The sequence below is a fragment of the Fusarium phalaenopsidis genome (genome assembly GCF_050370095.1).
Source record: "Fusarium phalaenopsidis strain FUZ10S chromosome Unknown contig_32302, whole genome shotgun sequence".
NCBI lineage: Eukaryota > Fungi > Ascomycota > Sordariomycetes > Hypocreales > Nectriaceae > Fusarium > Fusarium phalaenopsidis.
The window spans coordinates 3,508,732-3,529,987 of NW_028145405.1; the positions used below are offsets into that span (position 1 = coordinate 3,508,732).

Below are 21,256 nucleotides of genomic sequence, written 5' to 3' on the forward strand. Positions count from 1 at the left end.
CCGGAGCATCACGCCTGTCCTCACCTGTGCCCCCGGTGAGACTTCACAAACACAGATAGAGGCGCATTATCGACTTGAAACTTGCAGGACATTCATAGGAGATCCGGAGATGCAGTTTTCTAGATTGCCCTACATTCTGGTTCTTGAAGAGGACTGAATTGTTCTTGTATATATTTGCTGGGTATCATCCTTCTTAAACAGGATCAACAGGCTCGACACCAGCAACCAACAACACAGTCGCCCCAGACTCTCGACCCTCCTTTTACTATTCGATCGCTTCCACAAGAATCGACGACATATCTTGAGGCCTCTTTCGGTTCAACGACCAGCCCGTTCATCATGGGTTTTCAAATCACCCATATGTGGAAGGCCCCTGAGGTCAACCCCATCAGCCGGAAAGCTCGAAGTGTGCCAGTACTCAACCCTGTCAACATCTATGGCCGTGTTTTCTTCTTCTCCTGGATGGGTTTCATGCTCGCTTTCTGGGCATGGTGAGTTATTTGAACGGGACTTGCTTGACTGTGGTGTATTGACTAGGCTCTAGGTACACGTTCCCTCCCCTATTGACTGTCACTATCAAGAAGGACCTCCATCTTACGCCTGCCCAAGTCGCCAACTCCAATATCGTCTCGCTGTCGGCCACTTTCTTCCTTCGATTCATTACGGGACCGCTATGCGATCAGTTTGGACCACGACGAGTTTTTGCTTACCTGATCCTTCTTGGTTGCTTCCCTATCGGCCTTGCACCCCTTGTCAAGAACGCAACTGGCCTCTACATCTCTCGATTCTTTATCGGTATTCTGGGCGCAACCTTTGTGCCTTGCCAGGTTTGGTGCACCGGTTTCTTTGACAAGAACATTGTCGGGACCGCGAATGCTTTGGCTGGTGGATGGGGAAATGCTGGTGGCGGAATGTAAGCCAACCCTATACCTTGACAAGACAACGATGGTAGGACATTAAATACTAACTGAGAATCTAGTACCTATTTCATCATGCCTGCCGTCTTCGACTCTTTGGTTGCTCACCAAGGCCTGACCCCCTCCAAGGCTTGGAGAGTGACATTCATTGTTCCTCTGATCTGCTTGATTGTCTGCGGTGTGGGCATGCTCCTCCTGTGCCCTGACAGCCCCATGGGAGATTGGGACGACCAGGCCCAGCAGGTCCGCAAGAACATGGAAGCACATGGTGTTTCTACTTCTGGTGATGTTACACCAGTGGGTACACCGGATCGCTCAGGATCGGACGAGGAGAACAGCCCTGGTTGCGAAAAGGACGTCAAGGTTGGTGACCACGAGCATTCGATTACACGCAACGAGGCCATGGAGATTGCGCAGGGCGAGATTGTGGTCAAGCCCAGCCTGAAGGAGGCGCTCCCTGTTCTTTACTCTCCCCAGACCTTCTTTCACGTTGCTACCTACGCTTGCTCCTTCGGTGGCGAGCTTGCCATCAATGCTGTGCTGAGCGCGTACCTGAAGAAGAACTTCCCGCACCTGGACCAGACCAAGGCAAGCAATTACGCTGCCATCTTTGGATTCCTCAACTTTGTCAACCGACCCCTCGGTGGTGTGATTGCCGATATCCTGTACAACAAGTTTGGACGTAACCTTTGGCTCAAGAAGGGATGGATCACGGTTTGTGGTCTGTTGACCGGCGCTCTGCTCATCCTCATCGGCCGAGTGAACCCGGCCGAGTCCAACGGCGGCACTGTGGGCACCTTTGTCGGCCTCATCGTGCTCATGTCCATCTTTCACGAGGCGGGCAACGGTGCCAACTTTGCGCTTGTGCCGCACGTCCACCCCTTCGCCAACGGTATCCTGTCCGGACTCACGGGCGGCGGCGGCAACCTCGGCGGCGTCATCTTTGCCATCATCTTCCGCTTCATGAACCAGGGCAAGGACTTTGCGATGGGCTTCTGGGTCATTGGCATCATTCACATTGCGCTCAACCTTGCGGTGTGCTGGATCCCTCCCCTGCCCAAGGGACAGGTTGGCGGCCACTGATGTGGAGTTGTGGGTATAGACACAGTACCTGTTAGGGTCTCTAGGGTGTTTAATGGACGAGGTGCCACGAGATGCGCCAAGATAGAAAAATGGGCAGATGGAGCTGGAGTATGGGTTATGGTTATGGCTAGGATATCCCGTCGCATCCGACGACAACGTTTGTGTTTTACTGTCGAAAGCTATTCAACATGGAACTTTCCATCCCGCTGCCCACCCACCCCTTGTCATTTCAATATAATTACCCCTCGATCCTAGGGACACATGTGCAGAAGCAACTACCGACCGACGATCTCACCCGACTTGCTTTCCTTGACAGCTCGTCATTCATTGACTTGACAGCCGCCGATCGCGTCTTGTTGTCGGCCGCCGAGACAATGACGTGCAGAATGAGACAAGATGAGGTGCCCCTGCCGATCAGGCACGCGCCCAAGGGAGGGCGTGCACAAGGCGCGGCGAATTTCCAAGTTTTGTTTGTCTCTATTCATCTCAAGGGCAGAAGAACGCTGTGAAACCCGACGACGAATCTGAGACCTCTTGCGTACGCAATCGTATGTGTCTTTGTTCTCGACATTTCACCGCAGGATTAGACAATTTGACCACCACCCTTGAGCTTGTTCAACCACCCATGACATCAAGTCAAGGGCATAGTAAGCCCGGTTTTCTTTAGTGCTTGCCCGTTGAACAAGGGATAAACGCTCCAAAGCAAAAAAAGTGGTGACAGGTGAAGATCCTTGCCGATTCTTGGTGTGAAACTCGTACAACGGAGAGTCCTCATCAAAATATCCAAACTCTAACCAACGACTGAGGTATATACTAGGCACAGCTATATCCCTTGCTAATTTCACAACCAAGGCAAGTTATTAATCCCAGCATAAAGTTTGAAGCTTATTCAACTGTCCATCTCTTGGTACGAGGTGCTGCGACTCTGGATCATCATTCAGTTGGCGGGAAATCCTGGGAAACGGAAGCATTCCAGTGCGCGGCGGGACGGCCGCAAGCCCACGCTGCGGCGCCACTCCCGGGCACGATGAAACGGGCATCGCAAATGCTGGAGCATTCCATTCCAGCGTGGGGTCTCATCTTGAGGCGTGGCGTTGCTAGATAGAGGCTTCGGAAAGGATTCTTTTTGACAGATGGCGGGTACGCTTGCGTGACAAGGGAATGCCGGGAAGGGGCTGGATGGGAGCAGGATGTTGGACCGTTTATTGTCAGCCTGACAATAGATGAGATTAGATGTCAGAAAGAGGCTGCTTCAGATAGCTCAAGCCAGACAAAATCACGGACAAGAAACATGATGTATGATTTCTAAGAAATCTTTCGGCAACTCTTCAAGTTATGCAACAAGAAACAGCCTGTAAATAATGGGCATATCAAATTCAAGAACATCAGTGACATTTCATTATGACATTACCACTAAGTAAACACACAAAGCTGGGTTATATGTCTATTAGACGTAGCAGCAAGGAAACACGCGGCAGCTACATCAGAAAGGGCTTGATCAAGACAAATAACCCAAGTGGGTTTTAAAAAGTTTTTTCCTCAAATACATTAACAATCCAGAATACCTTCCAAGCTCGGGAATTACCAAATCAACGTATGTGCGCAAAAAAGGCCGGATACCCAGACTGCTCCATACCAGAAGTAACAAGAAACCCTCTAAATGCAGTCATGCCGTCATGACACCACGTAGAAACCAAAATATGATACTGGTACGCGGTTTTGCTTCGCTTACAGAGCGAAAGCGGCCATGACGAGACCGGCGACAACGGCGACGGGAGCACCGAAGCGGGCAGCACCGGAGACGGGAACGGGGGTGGGGGTGCCAGCAGCAGGGGGAGCAGCAGGCTGGGAGGGGTAGACGGGAGGAACGGGGTTGCTCTGAGCAGGGGGGTTGGAAGGGTGGGTGTAGACGGGAGGAGCAGCAGGGCCGGTGGCGGTAGCAGTACCGTTGCAGGGGACAGAGGCGGTCTTGACAACAGGGACGAAGGTGGTGGCAGGCTCGGTGGTGTTGCAAGGGACGGTCAGGGTCTTCTCGACGGCGACGACGGTGGTCTGGGGAGGGTTGTAGACCTGGGAGACGGAGACAGTCTTGGAACCGTAGTGAGCGGTGAGAGTAGCGGTGCCATCATCGCCGTAGACGGGGGCCTCGTAGGTGGGCTCAGCAGCCTTGGTGGGCTTCTCGGAAGCGGGCTTGTCGGAGCCAGCAATCTTGAAGGGGTTGGAGTACTGGAAAACGGCGGGGTTGCTCTCCAGCTTGATGACGAGACCGTAGACGTTCTTGTCACCGAGGGAAGCATCGACAGCCCAGTTGTAAGCCTCAGCGTCGTTGGAGACACCAGCTGGTTGGTTGTCAGTTATTTGCTTTCTGATTGGCGCGCGCGTCGCTACTCACTGGCAATGTCCTTGATGGGGACCTGGGTGTTCTGGGAGTCACCACCGATCAGGGAGATGGTGACGAGCTGGCCGGCGTACTTGGCGGGAGCATCCCAGGTGATCTGGAAGCTCTGGCCGGCGGCAACGGACTGCCAAGCCTCGGGCTTGAAGATAGGGTCGAAGTCGGCGGTCTGGGCGAAAGCCTTGGCAGCGAAAGCCAGGAAGGCGGCGGCAGAGATGGTGAACTGCATTTTGGCGGTTTTGTTGATTTAGAAATTACTGTATATAAAACAGGGAAAGACTGGGGTGGGAAGGGAGTTGGAGGGGAGCACAAGGCAACCGAGAGTGTTGGTAAAAAGAATGTGGTAGGCTAAAAGCCGAAAAGAGTGACTGGTTGGTATGTGCTGGATGGTTGAGAGGGAGAGAGAAGAGAAGGAAAATCGAGAATGAAGCCGGGGGTTTTTAGAGATAAATGCCGGAGGAGGCTCGAGGGGGGTGAGCGGTCGTGAGGGCGTGGGGCCTGAGGCACGAGGCACGAGGCGTGCGGTACGTACCTCCGAGACAATTTCCAGGTTGGGCGAACCCTCGACGGACCATTGACGCCAAGGACGACGCTAAAGCAGGTACCAGGACGCCGCAGATGCTGCCCTGTCCTGCCCCTGGTCTTGTTCCCTGCGCCTGTGCCTGGCTGTGTGTGTGTGTGCCTGCGTCGGCGCTTGCAGCTCCTGCGACCTTCTCAGCAGGGCTTGGTACGTACCCGACCGCTTCTCTTCCTCCTCCACACACAGCTTGTGGGACGGTTGGTCGGTGAAGGCGCGTGTTCAACGGCTAACGAAGCTAGCCCAGGGGGGAGCAAAAGTCGGCGCAGGGCATTGAATCTCGCATCCAGGGCAGGCAGCAGCTAATTGGCAGCAGTGTTAGTTCATGTCCTCATCCCCCTGAGCGCTGCTCCCCATGCCCTTGCGCCAGTAGGAGTCACCAACCGGCAAGTCGCTTTCGCTCTCGATTCTCGCGCCAACGAGCCTCGTCGACAGCCGTCCATCCAATCTGCCGGGCAATTCGGGCCAGACCGATCACAGTTAGGTTCCCCCCTCGTCGGCCAGGGGCAGCACACGCAGAGTTTTGGAGGAGCAGGAACCTGGGAACCTCAGTCTCGCAGCGGGCCTAGACTGAGATCGGGCCACGAGCCCGAATGCTCTCTTGTTCTATTATGGGACACCCCCTGCAAGCCCTTCTTCGAACGCCGTCTAGCAGCAGAGGGCAATTTAACTTGGGTGGGCGAGGTCTGGCGATTGGCCGCACGCGGGGGGCGCAGAGTCGGCGGCCCCCGCTTGGCATCCCATCCCATCCAGTCTCCGTCAAACTGATGGCACCGAATCCATGTCCCATGGATGGCGCGCCTGTCGAGACCTTCTTTCAGGATTCAGGCTCTTTAGGGGGAGAAGGAAGGCCGTCTACCCGCTGGAGACGCTATCGAGATGCTGCCGTCTAGACCTTGGGTCTGGGCCTCGGCCTCACAGCGCAGTGTTTAATGTTGCATGGTTTAATATGCTTATGCGATATGCCGCTCGTAAAATGCGAGCCCAGGGCATAGAAACAAAAGTCGCAGATTGATTGAACCGAAGGGAAGAGAGTCATCCGTTCATTGACGGACGCTTCCATGGAAGATCCCGACAGGTCATGAAACGCTCGAGCCAAAAGTCCAGGGCGATGCAACTCCCCAGGCCAATCGCCTGCCAGCAGCTTACATACAAACCCGGCTCGACCTCTTCCCTGCTCACTTGCCGCATGTGGGAGTCGCCGAGAGAATCAGCGGGCAGCAAGGCAAGCTCCCAAAGTCTGTTGCTTCGACCAACGTTGTATAGATTCGTGTTGTACTACGTCAACTCGATTGACAGCATAACGCACCGGGTGCCCGCCCTCCTGGAGCAAACAAACAGGCCCCGTCACATACAGGTGGCTGCAGACAAACTTGACAGCCGGTTCGAGGCCTTCACCTTCTTTCTCCAGAAACGCCTCTAATAGGGCCTCGCCCAGCCGCTGTGGCTCGTAGGGCTGCTTACTGTCCTTCTTTGCACCGACCCCAGCCGGCTGGGCAGCCAGCCGCCCAGAGTCGCCGCTTCGCTTGGACTTGGACGGGGTGCCATTTCGAATAGGCGAGGCGGCGCCGTGACGGCTACAAGGCCGGTCTTCTCTCGCAGCGGGGGCAATCTTGGAATAGTAAAGGGGTAATGCCCAAGAGGAGCAAAACGCAAATCGGAAAGTTTGGAGTGCGATCATGGGGTACTATGGCACCATCTGGACACTGCGACTCTACAGAGTTGTATGGAGTTGGCTGCTCAGCCTGACTTGACAAGAAGGTGTATTCAAGGCCTGAGGGCACACGACCAACATTCTTGTTGGCTTAGAATGTCTGGGCTTCTGACCAACAGGCCCATAATCACTCTATCTGAAATCGCTGACAAGCTGCACCGCCTTGCAGAACATAACCGACATTCGAGTTTCACACTGTCAAGACGCGGCCAACAGGCAATTCGCATGGAACACAGCAAGCATCCATATCGAAGCCAGTAATCCCCTCATGGCCAGTGCTCCTTCGCCCCCCAAGCAGGGCATGGATCAGATGGAGCACCTCATCTGCGGCGCTCTCCATCCCCTGACGAGGACCCTAGATCCTTCCGCTTACCTGTGGCAAGCCGACAAAGACGCCTTCAGCCTTTCCTTTCTTTACCGCCCTTCCTCCACCAATGACACCGGCAGCATCGTCCGCATCTAATCTGCGAAATCTGCTGCTGCAATTAGGACATCTCTGACGCGACCTGCCTTGCCTTGTTTACCCTGCCTGGTTGAATGCGGCACAATGACGCGCCCCCCATGTGTTCGTCGATCAGGGCAAAAGCCACCCGAGCCAGTGGGCGGCCATTATTCGCCAGCACTGTCTCGGTCGCTTTACAAGGAACCGCGAATAGGAGGGCCAAGACCCTGTATGCTGTCATCTCGGGGCATGAAAGTGCAATTCCTCAAACCTGTCCTGTGATGCTTCTCCGCAAGCAGGCCGAGAGGTTAATTCAGGAAATTCGCCAATTAAACGTTAACGCCCGAGCCGGTCGCCATCCAACGGTCCTCTCTGCCACAAACGGCTCGTCCCCTAAACAGCCACAGCTGAGCCGTAGCGCTGGGCAGGTGTAAACTACACCAGCCCGACGGCGTCTGGAACGCGCCTATTGTGACTTGCTAGTCGCGAGTAGGCTTCAGGTCCGAGTACGCCACTGTTATGCTTGATGGCGATAGTTGGAATTGCCTAGTAGTCTGGAAGCCTCCTGAGTGGCTGGTCCTCGAAACATCCCGAGCGAATGGTGAGGGATTTTGGCCAAGAGCTGTCAGACGGCGATGAAGTCGATTTGCGCCATCTAGCCAAGGCCCGTTCTCGGCATGTGGTAAAGGCCGGAATGGACCAGACGAACGGTCGGAACGTCGACCAGGATCTCTCCTTCACTTGGAGACAGCACGACTCAAGCCCAGTTCCGAAGGGTGTCTCACCTCGACCTCGTCCACGGGCCGACCACGTAAAAGGGTGAGTGAGAGCAGACAAGGGATGTCTTGACTGACAAGAGACGCCTTGAGTCAAAACAGGGAGAATGGGCTTGGTTCTAAGAAAAGAACATACAAGCACAAGGAGCAGAGACAAAAGCAAAACATGGTACGGTCTTGACGACTTGGCCACTGGTTTCAACCGGCAGAGAGGAAAAAGGGCAACCATTGCCCGCATGCAGAAACAGCCCACAACTGAGAAACACAGCACAACAAGGGAACGCCACTGTCTGTCCTCTTTCTTTCCTCAGAGCCACATGGCGCACGGCACGCGATCAATAGCCTGGATTGTATTGACTGTGCAACTCGGTGGCATTCTGTAACCCCCCTATTGCCCATTGGCCTTTAGAGTTGAATTTTTCACGGGGTAAACTTCCCGGTCGCGCCGTTGCTGCAAAAATAGATAGTTTGATTGCCTAACCGTCCCCCATCACAGACAGACCTGATCTGAGGCCCGGCAGCTGTGAAAGGGGGGGCGGCTGACCGGGAGAAGAACCAGTAGACGACGCACGGAATGCCGCAAACCGAGCGCCATGGCTGAACTACCGACCGCCTGCATGGTGCGAGCTGCCCATCTGAGAGACAGGGCGGCAATTGTGGTAATTAAGGAAGCTTCTTTCTACCATGGAAGCACAGTCATACTGGGCTAGGAGGAGCTGAAAGTAATCAATCTTTTGTCCAACTCCATTATAGGAGTCGCAAGAAAAACAAGGACAGTAGGTCGGTCGTTTGATGACTCGTCGTCTCTCAGCTGTTCTGGCCGCAGCCAATGGTTTCGCTGGTCAACTCCCGTGTCACAGCGGAGATGAGTAGCCCGGCGCCAGGCTCAAAGGACGAATCTCTGCATGAAAATTGCAAGGCCAATGAATTTGGCCGTTCCGCTTCCCCAACCTCTGGTAGTTTCCGGATCTTCAGGAGTGGCTTGCGCGGGCACCGACCAATCACGTTCTTCTCTTGGACATCACAGCTTCAGCTCCTCAGCCTCGTGCCCCACATTGGTTCTTTGACTCGAGCTGTCAGCCTCGTCCAGACGACCTCCCACCCTCTGGGGCCTGGAACTACCTAAATTCAACGAGGCTGAACTGCCATTCGCGATGGCTTCCGACGACGAGCGTTCAGGCGATTCGCCCCGCGGCAAACGTCGCAAGACCCATGGCAATTCATCTCCTCCTTACGCGCCTCGACGCGACGGCGAGGACGACGATGCGAGCCGTTCGCCTTCTGCCCACCAAGGGATACGAAAGCTCTCGATCCGTGAGCATCGCCGAAATAGCAGGACTATGAGTCCGAGTCCCGGCGATGACGGCGCCGATCGAAAATACTATGATGAGCAGAGCCGTCGCACCTCGCGCTCAAGAGCACGGTCAAGATCGCGTTCCAGGTCGACCACTCGCTCCGACTTCCGCATGCGCTCGCGCCTTTCCTCGCCCTCAGTCTCCCGATCACGATCACCCCGCTCCTCACGCTCACGTTCTCGATCTCAATCATCTTCCACGCGCTCCCGAACGGACTCGCTCTCACCTCGAGCTCCGCAACCGACTCCTCCTCCCGAACCCTTCAAGCCCAACTACCGCGCCCGCCTCGTCCTCCACGGCCACACCAAGCCCATCTCGCAGGTCCGGATATCTCCCAACGGGCGCTTCATCGCTTCTGCATCCGCAGATGCTACCGTCAAGATATGGGATGCCGCGACGGGCGCGCACATGGATACACTGTTTGGCCACATGGCCGGCGTGAGCTGTCTCGCATGGACACCTGATAGCAACACCATTGCGAGCGGCTCAGACGACAAGGCCATTCGTCTTTGGGATCGTGTTACAGGTCGGCCGAAGACTACTGCCCGAAAGACGGAAGCTGGCCAGGAGATGGCACCTCTAAAGGGTCACCACAACTACATCCACTGCCTGGCTTTCTCGCCAAAAGGCAACATTCTTGCCAGCGGGTCCTACGATGAGGCCGTCTTTTTATGGGACGTGAGAGCGGGTAGACTCATGCGTAGTTTACCTGCGCATAGTGATCCTGTTAGTGGGATTGACTTTTGTTGCGACGGAACGCTGGTCGTGAGTTGCTCAACAGACGGATTGATGTAAGGACCCCCTTTCGTGTGATGAGTTTCACTTGCTAATATGTGTGTATAGTCGTGTTTGGGATACATCAACAGGCCAATGTCTCCGTACTCTTGTCCACGAAGATAACCCAGCCGTAACCAACGTCTGTTTCTCCCCCAATGGCCGCTTCGTCCTGGCCTTTAACCTCGACAACTGTATTCGCCTGTGGGACTATGTCGCCGGTAGCGTCAAGAAGACGTACCAAGGTCACCTTAATGAAAAGTTCGCAGTCGGTGGTTGTTTCGGTGTCTTGGACGGCGCCCCTTTTATCGCCTCCGCTAGTGAGGACGGGAGCATCGTGCTCTGGGACGTCGTGTCCAAGAATGTTCTGCAGAGGGTTGAGGGCCACGCGGGCGTGTGCTTTTGGGTGGATGTTCATGAAGAGACAATGGTCAGCGGGGGCCAGGATAACACAGTCAGGGTGTATCGACACATCAGAGATGCTCCTGTGGCCAATGGGACAACAGTCAAAGAGGACCAAAGCTCAAGGAATGAGCTGTCGATGAAGCAAGAAGATGTCGACATGGCTGAGGCTTAGATTATCATGCCCGTGTGGATAGCGAAGGCGCCTAATGAATCTATCATGGGATGGATCAGTTCGTCCAATAACTTTCTGCGACTGTCCTAGACTATCTAAGTCTTGCGTGCCTCTTTCGCACTGCTAGTTCTTCATGAATGAGAGGCCAAAGACCTCAGTCTCGAGCCCTGTACTAGTCTCATCTCTGGTGCCATGAGACGCCATCTCGACCGTTTCCAGGCACAATCCAGCATACCGTTCGTTGTTCTCCGAAAATAAGGTGACCATGACTCCCACCCCAGAGCACCAGAACCATTAATCTGTCCTTCAACGCACCGGTCCATTCACCTCGTCTGGCCAAGGCTAGAAACTGAGTCAAACTCAACCTCGACGTTTTGCGCCCCGACCCGCTTCCCATCGTGGTAGACTGCGAAGTCGACAGTCCCATCTTCGCATGTCATCTCGACAGTATATTGCAGCACGTGGTAAACTTTCCCAATGGCGTTGGTATACGTTGGGAGTGACTCGAGGCCCACATGCTTGTTCCACTTGATTGTGCACAGCCGTTCAACGGTGTAGTCCCTTCGCGAGGGGGCCGGAGAGGCTAAGGAGGAGTTTATGGAGTCCGAGATGTCCCCGAGGGGTTTTGAGTAGAGTTTCCAAAAGTTGTGCCGAACTGGTTGCTTGGTAGTAACGTCATCGCCCTGCGAGTATGTGTGTGAGTAGCAAGTCTAATATCACCAGGTGTTTCGGAACGTAAAATACCTCTTTCAAGAACCATCTGATCTGGTTGTCGGCGCGATATTCGTAACGATCTTCTGCCCAGACCTTGTCCTCCTCTCGATGCTTGGATCGATCAAACTTGTCGTGGCATGAGACGCCGTAACTCATACGGGCAATTCTTGCCTCTACCTTTATTCCAAGTTGCGGGCAAACATTGTGTCTGGAAAGACCGTGGACGACAGCGCCACGGCAAATGGCAGTCCACCTGAGATTGTCAGTCAGCTATCTCCTAATTTGGACAATAACAGTCACGGCTTGCTGCCCCGAGATTGCGACACGGTCGATTCGAACTTGGTCTGTAGGTGGTCGAAAGGATATCGACTGCGACCGAAACCACCAACGAGGATGATATGCTGTGCAGGTTAGCACAGGCCTCTCTGGGCTGGGTAGAGAACGAACCTTTGGTGGCCGAAAGTACTTCAGCACAATGGCGTCGGACTGACGACGCACCAACGCCTCGATCTTGTTGACAATGGGAGAAAAGACGGACAAGATTTCTTCCCTAGAAAATACTGTTAGTATGTTGTTATGCAGAGAGAGTTTGAACATACGAGCTCAGCTCAAGAGTTCGGCGACGTTTCAGCTTCCTGGAGGTGGAGGGGGTGTCATTGCAGGCGTCGGGTAGATCGACCAGCCAAGTTCTTTGCTGGTTCGCAAACTGTGGCTTGATGCCATGCTCCCATCCGTCGTTAAGGAACTTGATTTCCTCTGCTTTGCTCACCTGGTCCCAGGACCCGCGAGGAACCTTGGACTTGATGAGTTTGACGAAGTTCTCATCGAGAAAAACTCCTCCACACAAGCCTCCTATTAGCGATTAGCAAGACAGCTCTACTATAGGGTCTTGGCCACTTGCCATCTCCTTTGACACACTCCTTGACGGTGAATGGGTCTATCGATTCAATCACGTAGCTGATGAGGTCCTTATTCATGCCAGTCAGGTCTATCCAGAACCATGCCTAGTGCTGACGAGGGCAAACTCACGACTGTTCCGCCTCCGGCATCGCAGACAACGATGGTATCGCCAGGCTAGCAATGAATGTCAGCTCAGCCTCCCTCAGGCGTGATGTAGATGACATGCCTCGATAGTTGATCTCTTTGAAAGATCCTTGACAGTGGCTAGGGCCGCTGCTTCAGGTTCTGAAATGAATCACAGCGTGGTAGCCCCGCATGATCGGGCATCGAGAATGCCAGAGAGTTTTGCGGCTTCCTTCATGCGCCTCTGAGCGTAAGGAGGCCAGATGGCCGGCAATGTGATGACAACGTGGAATTTGGATATCTTGAGCAACTCGGCGCCGATGCTGCGTTTGATGGAGTCGATGGCGTGGTTCCACAGCTTTCGTAAGAAGCACGCAATGATGTCGACGGGGTCCTTGTTTGTTTCTTCCTGGAGACGTCGAGCTTTGTCAAGCTGCGTAGATGCCGAGAGGGCGCAGGGGATGCCGTCCTCGTCGAGCAGCAGAAGCTTGAACCACTTCAGGGCGTCCTTGTCGGCAGGGACAGAGTAACCCCAGGTTGTATTGTCATCATCACCGTACAGCAGCTTGGTCGGTGCCTTATCGACATCTGAGCAGTGGTTCAGCTCGGCATCCCAGCTTGTGACGAGCTCTATCTCTTCTGGTTCGCGTGAGCAGGCCCAAGAGACTCCCGAGTATCTGAGCAAAGTAAGTGTTGACCACGGTAGTGTAGATGCAACTTGAGCAAACATACGTCGTCCCAAAATCGATGCCGATGATTATTACATCATCGATGGGTTGGCTAGCTGCCATCTTGAGTTCTCCCCCGGACTGGTCTGCGAGGTAGGTTGGTGGGCGTGTAGTTGTCCTGCTCTCGAAGGTTGAAGGAGAAGAGAGGGAGAGTTTGATTGAGAGAGACGAGAGAAACTCGTTTATTTGGGTAGGCTTGGATGTGAATGGCTAAATGGCTAGAGGTGCATTCAAGACGGGATAGTGGAGAGGCCTACGGGTGCTCGAAGCTTCTCATGCAAATACCCGTGACTGTGAATCACTGTCGTTTGCACCCAAGGTATCAGGTTATGCAAGTAACCTCGGGGCCTCATTTCACCGAGTTGATTTTCTTGTTTCTCCTCTGAATTTCGCTTCCTCTCTCACCCCCCTCCCTTCCTCCTTCACTCCCTCACTCATCCCAAGTGATTTGCTTGGCTACATTTACTCAACCAGTCATCCTGGACAGAATCCGGCCGCTACGCGTCCCTTTCCCGAAGATCAAAACACCTCTTTACGTCCTCGAGATCTCTAATAAACTCTTATAGAGCTCAACGCTCGCCTTCGACCTAGAAACGAATCGTCTTGCTCAGGGTGCGTGCTCCCTTAACTTGCGCCAGTTTGCTCATACATCCCACTGACCATGTGCAGTATCCCAGTGCGGTATAAAATGAGTCAGGGCAACCCTTTCGACACCTCCCACCAACTTGGGCCTCCACCACAGGCGCCCGGTGTTGTCAAAGTCGAGCCTAGCAGCACCCACGACAACAACATCGCTTGTGCCATGGCTCCTCCATCTCGTCAATCCGAAGCAGGTCAGCAAAACGGCAGCAATGGCAGCAGCTCCGGCGGGCATGAAACTCGTGAAAAAGATGTGCTCAGCGATCAAGAGCTGACCGACACGTGGGCTGCGTTCGATACCTCAAGAGCGCAGGAAGAAAACACACCGATCACGCTGGACGGTTCCAGCGTTGTGGATGCCGTGGAAGAAGTCAACTCGAGCGAGGCGCTACAGCAAAACATCGCAGCAGGTGTCAGCCAAGGTTGTCAGCACATCATGCAGTTTCTGACAGACTGGGCCAAACAATTCAGCCAGCATGGGCTCGTGGTCAAGGTGGCCCAGCTGGAAGAGGCACTACAGAGTGCAAACAAAGAAAAGGAGCACCTCGGTGGCGAATATCAAAAGTTGCATCTCAAATACAACACCGCCAATACCAGATCAGAGATGCCAACACGAAACTCACCAAGGTTCTTAGTGAAAGGGATGAACAGAGACGTCTCGCAGAAGGGGAAAGCCTTGCAAACCCGACCAAGGCCACAGACGATGTTGTTCGAGGCAAGTGGAAGACGCTCAACTACAACATCCGCACACTGGCTTGTTCTTTGGCAAAGAGTCCTCCAAGCCTGCCGCTCGATGACGTCGCTGAAATTCGGCTGAGTTGGGCCTGTAGGTCATTCCGAAAGCATCTTCAAGATGAGGACTATCGCGAGCTTATGCTCCGAGCCTACCTATGGATCATGGTCAATGACATGGTATTTGACGCCGGAGGCCTGGTCCGGGGCGGCCCTGGTGTTGCTGACCTTAAAAATATCCGGGATCATATCATCAGTAAGTGACATTCATATTGGCCCTCTCCCAAGTATAAACTGACCTTTGCAGGCCGCATCGGCCAGGAGGACACGCAAGACCACCCAGTTACTTGTCAACAAGCTGCGAGGTGGTTTTCTCAAGGATCAAGCATGCTCAGTCATCTTTGGGGCGATGACCCGGAATCTGTGAGGAGCCTCGCCAACGAAGAAACCAGACGCCTGAGGCCGTTCTTCCCGGCCCATAATGAGAGCTTTGACAGGGCAGACAAGAAGGTTTGGGATGACATCAAGGTCATCATCGAGTGCGCCGTCGAGCTCGACCAGATTTTCATGGGCTCCAAGGCCATCTTCCAAATTCACTGGAAAGATGAATCTCAGAACCCTTCGATGCGCCGTCGGTTTAACTCAGAGACCATGGATGCGATTGGCTACGAGAAGGAGCCGTCGCCAAGGAGCTTTGTTAAGATGCATGTTTCGCCCTTCCTCTACAAGCTTGGAAACGCCGATGGCCAGATGTACGACTGCAGAATGCTGCTCGCCAAAGCCTCTGTGGTCTGCAACTAATTATATCAGTGGCAGACTTGAAGGAATGGAAGGGAGGCTGTGGAGTTGGAAGGGAAACCGGGGATCAGGGACATCGACTAAACCAAGGCATTCATGATTTTGGAGTCCAGATAAATGGGGTTACGATATGTGCTAGCTCAGGGCCAAAGGTTGATCATCGCCTTTTCTGGTGGGATCAGATAGTGAGAACAGATAGGCAGCATTAACTCGGGTCGTGTGGGCATGTGTGTGACTCTCTCATGTTCTACCGTGATATTCCCATGACTGATACCTTTAGAATGGATGACAACCTGTATGCCTACTCGGGCCATCAGTGACACTTAAGAGTGTCCCAAGTTAGCTTGACGAGGCCAGTAGTTTTGCCCTCTCAACCAGGTCCTGAGAAACCATCGCATCAAACCAAGGCCAAACTTTCAACAGATCAATTGCTTTTCATTTGAACAATAACTAAAAAGAAATTACATATTAAACCGTCCCATCTGGGGACACGGAATCCGCATGGACATATGTATGCTCTTCTCCAGTCGCAATAGCAACTACTTTCGTACAAAGCCACACACCTATATCACTCTCCCCCTTTCCCTTCTCGAATTAGGTATTAAAGTGAAAACCTCCCCCCTTAAAACTCCGACTCCCATGAAGCTGTTACAAAGGAAAAAGAAAACGTTTCTTGTCATCAAGGAGGGGAGTTTTAGTAGTTCAGGCCGAGACCAAGCTTGAGGGATGCCCCTATTCCGCTTGACTGGTTGTCGATCTTGGTGTCGTCTTGGTACTTGGAGGGGGAACCGCAGGTGAGATCGAACCAGACATCTTCGACTGTCGAGTCGATCTCACGGATGTCTTTGTAGACGGGTAGGCCGTAGACGGCACAGCGGGGAGCGCCGCTGCCGTTGTGGTAGAAGCGATAGGCCTCACAGCCGCGGGTGGATGGTAGGTCAAGCTAGATCGTTTGTTAGCACTTGATACGAAACCAAGAGAGGCAGAAACTTACCTTGCAGAATTGGTAGCAGCCTTCGAGGGTGACAGGCATGCCATAGCTGTCTTCGCTAAACTCGGCGAGGAAGTTCATTCCCGTAGCCTTACCCTTAACACCACAGTAGGCAGTGTCGCTCCTGGGAGCACCGTTCTCGGCATCATCCTCGCAGATGGTTTCTGTGGGGGCACTCGATGTGGTGGCCGTGGTGTTGAGGTAGGACGACGAGATGGGAACCATGGAGGTGTCGATGATGCATGGCTCGGTGGTCGAGGACTCGATTGAGGTCGTGGTTGTCAAGAAAGGCGTCACGGGGAGGGTTGTTGGCTCAATCGAGGGAGACGCTAGGTCAAAGGTAGTCGAAACAGAGGCAGAGCTACCCTGCGAGGTCGAGGCTTTAGGAGTGAAGGTCGGGTTGACAGCAGATGATGAATCGCTTGAGGAGACGGGGAGCACGGGAGGAATCGTCGAGTTGCTAGGAGGGGACGGAAGGGGATAAGCGTCAGAAGACTCGCTGGGGAAGACGGGCTTGGTGTAAACCGGGGGCGAGTAAACAGGCGTATCAACAGGCTTCGTGGTGACCGGCTTTGAGTAGACGGGAGTCTCGATCGGCTTGGTGTAGACCGGAGGAGTCATTGAAGAGTTTCCGGAAGCAACAGGATCAGAGTAAACAGGCCTGGTGTTGACGGGTGTGTAAACGGGAGCCTCGTTGGTAGACGAGCTGCTGGAAACCACAGACCCGGGGTAAGCTGGCTTGGTGTTGACTGGGGGGGTGTAGATGGGATCGTCGCTGGTGGAAGAGTTTCCAGGGATGATGGGCTCCGAGTAAGCTGGCTTAGTGTAGGCGGGAGGGGTATACACCGACGGATCCACAGGAGTGGTAAACACAGGAGAGACTGTGGAAGAGTTGCCGTGGACCACAGGATCCGAGTAGACGGGCTTGGTGTTGACTGGCGGGGTGTAAACAGGGGCCTCGCCAGTAGAAGAGTTACCAGAAGTCACAGGGTGAGGGTACACTGGCTTGGTATAAACGGGAGGCGTGTACACAGTCGGGTCAGCAGACTTGGTAGAGACCGTCGACGAGTTGCCAGGGACCGGAGTCTCGGGGTACACCGGCTTAGTGTAGACAGGAGGCGTGTACACGGAGGGATCGGCGGACTTGGTGTAGATGGGAGGAGTAGCCGTCGAGTTGCCGGGGATCACAGGCTGAGTGTAAGCAGGCTTGGTATAGACCGGCGGGGTGTAGACGGTGGGTACGATGCTCGAGTTGTTGGGCTCTGGGTAGACGGGCTTGGTATAAACAGGCTTGATGTACGCAGGAGGAGTGCTCGAGTTGCCAGACGGGTCGGGATAAGAAGGCTTAGTATAAACCGGGGGCAGAATGGTAGAGTTGCCAGAGCCAGAAGGGCGTGGGTAGACGGGCTTCGTATACACGGGCTTGGTGTAGGCCGGAGTCTCGATCGAAGAGTTGCTGTGTCCAGGCTCCGGGTACACGGGCTTAACGTAGGTTGGCCTGGTATAGACGGGAGCATCAGACTTGTAGCCGCTAGGAGTGTTGTAGATGGCAGACTGGTAGCCACTTGCGGAGACGTGTTTGTCAACGGGCGTAGTGTACATAGGAGCAGCGATGGTCGAGTTCATGTAAGGGAAATCATCCGTGCAGGACTCAGTCTCATCAGGATCTTCGGCATCCTTTGTCTTGGGTGGGAGATAGGTCGCGTTGATAGGATGGTAAGGAGAGCCAGTGTTGTACTCGCCGCCGCGGTTGGTGGTCTCGGCAATCGGGTACGCAGCATTGGTCTCCTTGTCGTATGATAGCGTAGGAACATATTTGCCACCAGGCAGGTAGACGGTGCCGTTGCGGGTGACAGTCTGAGTACAGTCACGGCAGATGGTGTAAGACATGTTTGAAGAGGCAGTGACGGTGACAGTCAAGTCGAGAGTCGTAGTTGAGACGTAGACACCTCCAGTAGGGCACTCAATATCCGACTTGAGAGTCTTGGAGTTGACGGTCGAAGTGGATGTGTTTTTGGGAGCAGCATATTGAGAGTCGACCTTGGTGTATGTGTCAGGAGAGGCGTACTTGGCGCCAGGAGTTTGGATGTCGGGCTGGTTGTAGGCGTTTGCATAGTAGGGAGCCTGAGAATCAGATCGAGCAGCCATTCTTGCTGTAGAACCCTGCGATTCTTGATCATCTCGTCGAAGCTGTATCGTTGTTAGAACATGTCAGTTTCTGTATCTTTCAAGCCCATACCTTGTGGAACCAAGTGCCCCGTGGAGCGGCCTCGACAGCCGTGGCCAAAAGGCCAGCGGCGCCGATGAATGTGGGCAGAAGCATGCTGCAGACTGGATATCAAGATGAAAATAAGAAAAGAGCAGCCAGTGAGAGGATGAGGCTGTTGTGAGAGTGTGAGAGAAGATGCTGAGTCTGGTGGTGAGAGTTGCATCTCTGGGACGCATCCCACGGCCTTTAAGTACGACTTCATCTTGTCGAGGGCTGCTGCTCAAGGAGTCAATTGTCAATCAAAAGGGACGAATATTGAAGATTTCAAAGGGTGGTATATTGAAGAGGGAGCGTCGGAGCCCTTTCAAGGGGCCGTCGTGGGGCTGTTGATCCGTTCAAGGGAGTTGACGCCGCGATCGCACACACAATGGACACAAAGGGAGACAAAAGCAATGTTTGCCCAGATCCGACGAGGGGAACCAGAGACATTTTCGGGTTTTTATTGAACACCAGGTCTCTATCGATTGAACGCGACTGACACTATAATTCGTCAATCGAGACACAGACGATGCGACGGGACGGGACACGAGAGTTGAAGTCTTGTGGGTGTGGGTTTGTTCTATTGCCGATAGATTCAATCGCCCTTTGATTTCATCCCACCCACCTCGCGCAAATGACAATCAAGATATGATAGGGACAGTGTGAGTGCGGGTGTGAGTGTGTGTAATTCGCCCTAGAATACAGGTTCGCACAGCTCAACCAAGTCAATTGGCCTGACCTATGGCTGTGTGATAGGTGATCCTCCTGTCGGGATGGATAATGCAGATGTGCTGGAATGGGTATCAAGAGGGTCACGCAATCGCCGTCGTGCCCTTTGTAAGAGTAAAAAACGAGAAACCATATGCTGATGCCGGAAAAAAACAAAAACAAGCAACCGTCAAACAACCAATCCGCCGTCCGTGATGCAATCGTGTCTGCCAAGGTCCTGGTCCTGTACTGTACTGTAAAGCAACGTCTGTCTCGTCCCTCCTTGCTGGCCTCGGTCCCGCCATCCATGTGCGAGATGCCGCGGCGATCCCAAGCCAACGTCCCCCCATGCTTCAACTTCAAGTCTCGTTCTCGACCAATCAATCTTCCCAAATCGTCTCCAGATCGAGATCCCCTCTCCGCTCCGCTCCGCATACACTCCAACGCTTCCGTTTATCTCTGGACCCAAATCCCATTGTGCGTCCCCGGGGCTGCCCATCTTTCCCCTTTGAGTCCGACGAGTCGTTACCCTCGGCGGCATCCGCGGCAGCCTTGAGCTGCGCAATTCGCTCGGCTTCCAACGCAGCTTCTTCGGCATCAGGTGTGTCAGGAATAGTCTCCAAGCTAGAAATGCTGGGGCTTCGTGACCTGGTTGAAGTTGGTGTTGAAGGGACTGATGAGTAAGTGGTTCCGTAGCTCCCCGAGAGAGCATCGTAGCTCCGGTACGATGAAGTAGATGAGATTGATGAGGATGGAGTTGGAGGAAAGGTTGCCAGGGAGCCGGTGCTGGATGATGCAATGGTTCTCAGAGGGGACGATGGCCGACGCAGTCGAGCAGGAGTGCTTGATGAGAAGCCCAGAATGGGGGAGCTGCTTCGCCTCTCCCCGTGCCTCCGCTCGGGCTCCAGCACAGATGTTCGAACGGGAGAAATTGGCGGAAAGGCCTCATCGGCAGGCTTCCGCGGGATTCGGACGCGGCTCGGAGATCCTGAGGGACTGGTTTGGCGGCGCTGGGGCGAATAGAGAATATGGCCCGAGCCGTTGACTCCGGGCATGGATTGAGTACGAGACATTGGGGGCGCCAGGCTGGTGGTGGAGCGGGATCGAGAATGAGCACCAGAGAGGGGAGAGGTAGTGCGTGGGCGGTATGGGATGAAGGTGGTGGTGGACCACGAGGGTGAAGCTGGCGATGTCGGACTAGGGTCGGTGCTGCGTCTCAGGTTTGGCGGCTTTCGAGGCAGGTCAATGTTGAGGGTCGAGACGGAGTTTGGATTAGGAATCCGCAGAGCGGGAGCGGTTGGGGGAACCACAGGAGACGAGGAGACAAGAGCAGGCCGGAACTCCTCCATCCGCTCCGTCTCAGGAACAGGCTCCATGTCGAGATTGGTAATCGGTGGATGGAGGCACGGATGGAACTTGGGGCCAACCGCTGTCGTCAGGGCGTCAACGGTGGCATGTGTCGGTCAAAGCTTGATCGGTGTGTGGGCGACAGGCGATGGCCAGGCGCTTCGAGGATTTCGGCAGGGGAAGCGATGATCGGATGTGGTTCTAGGAAGCTATGCCGACGGCAAGAGTCGGTTGCTTGGAGCTATCTCTAGGCGGTGCAGCTCTCGCAGATCCGAGCCAAGAACAAGCCGCCTCAAGAAGCACAAGCTCGCGGGATTGATGAAAGTCGCTGCAGAGGCGGGGTTGGACAAGGTTGGAAGGTTCAGAATCGGGCTGGAAATGGCGGTTCTCGATGTGCGGAGAGATGGAGGAGAGCTGTAGAGGGCGGACGATGAAGGAACCCGTGAGGAGCGGCGAACAAGGTCCAAGGACGAAGAGTCGAGGGAGTCGGCGAGAAAAGAGGTGGTGGTGGCGGAAGAAGGGATGGGAGGAAGGTGGTAGAAAGAGGAGAAAAGGAGCAAGATAAGCGGCGTTTAGGTCGTGAGGCGTTAAAAGAAAGGTGATGGGAGATTTCAAGAGGACGACGGGAGCTGAGCTGAGGACGCTGTGAGTGTGTGAGTGACAAGCACGAGTGACACTGGGCGCGTGTGACGGTCAAGGGTGGAAGGTACCTTGGGTG

General features: G+C 54.2%; 7 protein-coding genes across 7 annotated transcripts; 3 read left to right on the plus strand and 4 right to left on the minus strand.

Annotated features, from left to right (window-relative positions):
- Positions 1-339: 339 nt before the first annotated feature.
- Positions 340-2,000, plus strand: LRP88_08456 (major facilitator superfamily domain-containing protein; the record flags this gene model as incomplete). Its single annotated transcript, XM_083244961.1, has 3 exons — positions 340-491; positions 545-913; positions 980-2,000. The coding sequence occupies 3 exons, from the start codon at positions 340-342 to the stop codon at positions 1,998-2,000; spliced, it is 1,542 nt and encodes a 513-aa protein (XP_083099455.1).
- A 1,728-nt stretch (positions 2,001-3,728) lies between these two features.
- LRP88_08457 (Ser-Thr-rich glycosyl-phosphatidyl-inositol-anchored membrane family-domain-containing protein) lies at positions 3,729-4,624 on the minus strand (the record flags this gene model as incomplete). Its single annotated transcript, XM_083244962.1, has 2 exons — positions 3,729-4,339; positions 4,393-4,624. 2 exons carry the CDS (start codon positions 4,622-4,624, stop codon positions 3,729-3,731), a joined length of 843 nt encoding a protein of 280 aa, XP_083099456.1.
- A 4,434-nt stretch (positions 4,625-9,058) lies between these two features.
- On the plus strand, positions 9,059-10,610 carry LRP88_08458 (WD40-repeat-containing domain protein; the record flags this gene model as incomplete). The annotated part of the gene is made up of 2 exons (XM_083244963.1): positions 9,059-9,959; positions 10,126-10,610. The coding sequence occupies 2 exons, from the start codon at positions 9,059-9,061 to the stop codon at positions 10,608-10,610; spliced, it is 1,386 nt and encodes a 461-aa protein (XP_083099457.1).
- Positions 10,611-10,933: 323 nt separating this feature from the next.
- Positions 10,934-13,138, minus strand: LRP88_08459 (Hsp70 family protein; the record flags this gene model as incomplete). The annotated part of the gene is made up of 9 exons (XM_083244964.1): positions 10,934-11,293; positions 11,355-11,577; positions 11,625-11,725; positions 11,823-11,874; positions 11,924-12,173; positions 12,241-12,292; positions 12,354-12,398; positions 12,631-13,024; positions 13,080-13,138. 9 exons carry the CDS (start codon positions 13,136-13,138, stop codon positions 10,934-10,936), a joined length of 1,536 nt encoding a protein of 511 aa, XP_083099458.1.
- A 598-nt stretch (positions 13,139-13,736) lies between these two features.
- LRP88_08460 (uncharacterized protein) lies at positions 13,737-15,247 on the plus strand (the record flags this gene model as incomplete). Its single annotated transcript, XM_083244965.1, has 3 exons — positions 13,737-14,278; positions 14,350-14,702; positions 14,754-15,247. 3 exons carry the CDS (start codon positions 13,737-13,739, stop codon positions 15,245-15,247), a joined length of 1,389 nt encoding a protein of 462 aa, XP_083099459.1.
- A 691-nt stretch (positions 15,248-15,938) lies between these two features.
- LRP88_08461 (uncharacterized protein) lies at positions 15,939-18,558 on the minus strand (the record flags this gene model as incomplete). The annotated part of the gene is made up of 3 exons (XM_083244966.1): positions 15,939-16,187; positions 16,239-18,425; positions 18,475-18,558. The coding sequence occupies 3 exons, from the start codon at positions 18,556-18,558 to the stop codon at positions 15,939-15,941; spliced, it is 2,520 nt and encodes an 839-aa protein (XP_083099460.1).
- Positions 18,559-19,571: 1,013 nt separating this feature from the next.
- On the minus strand, positions 19,572-20,567 carry LRP88_08462 (uncharacterized protein; the record flags this gene model as incomplete). The annotated part of the gene is made up of 1 exon (XM_083244967.1): positions 19,572-20,567. One exon carries the CDS (start codon positions 20,565-20,567, stop codon positions 19,572-19,574), a length of 996 nt encoding a protein of 331 aa, XP_083099461.1.
- Between the last annotated feature and the right edge of the window lie 689 nt (positions 20,568-21,256).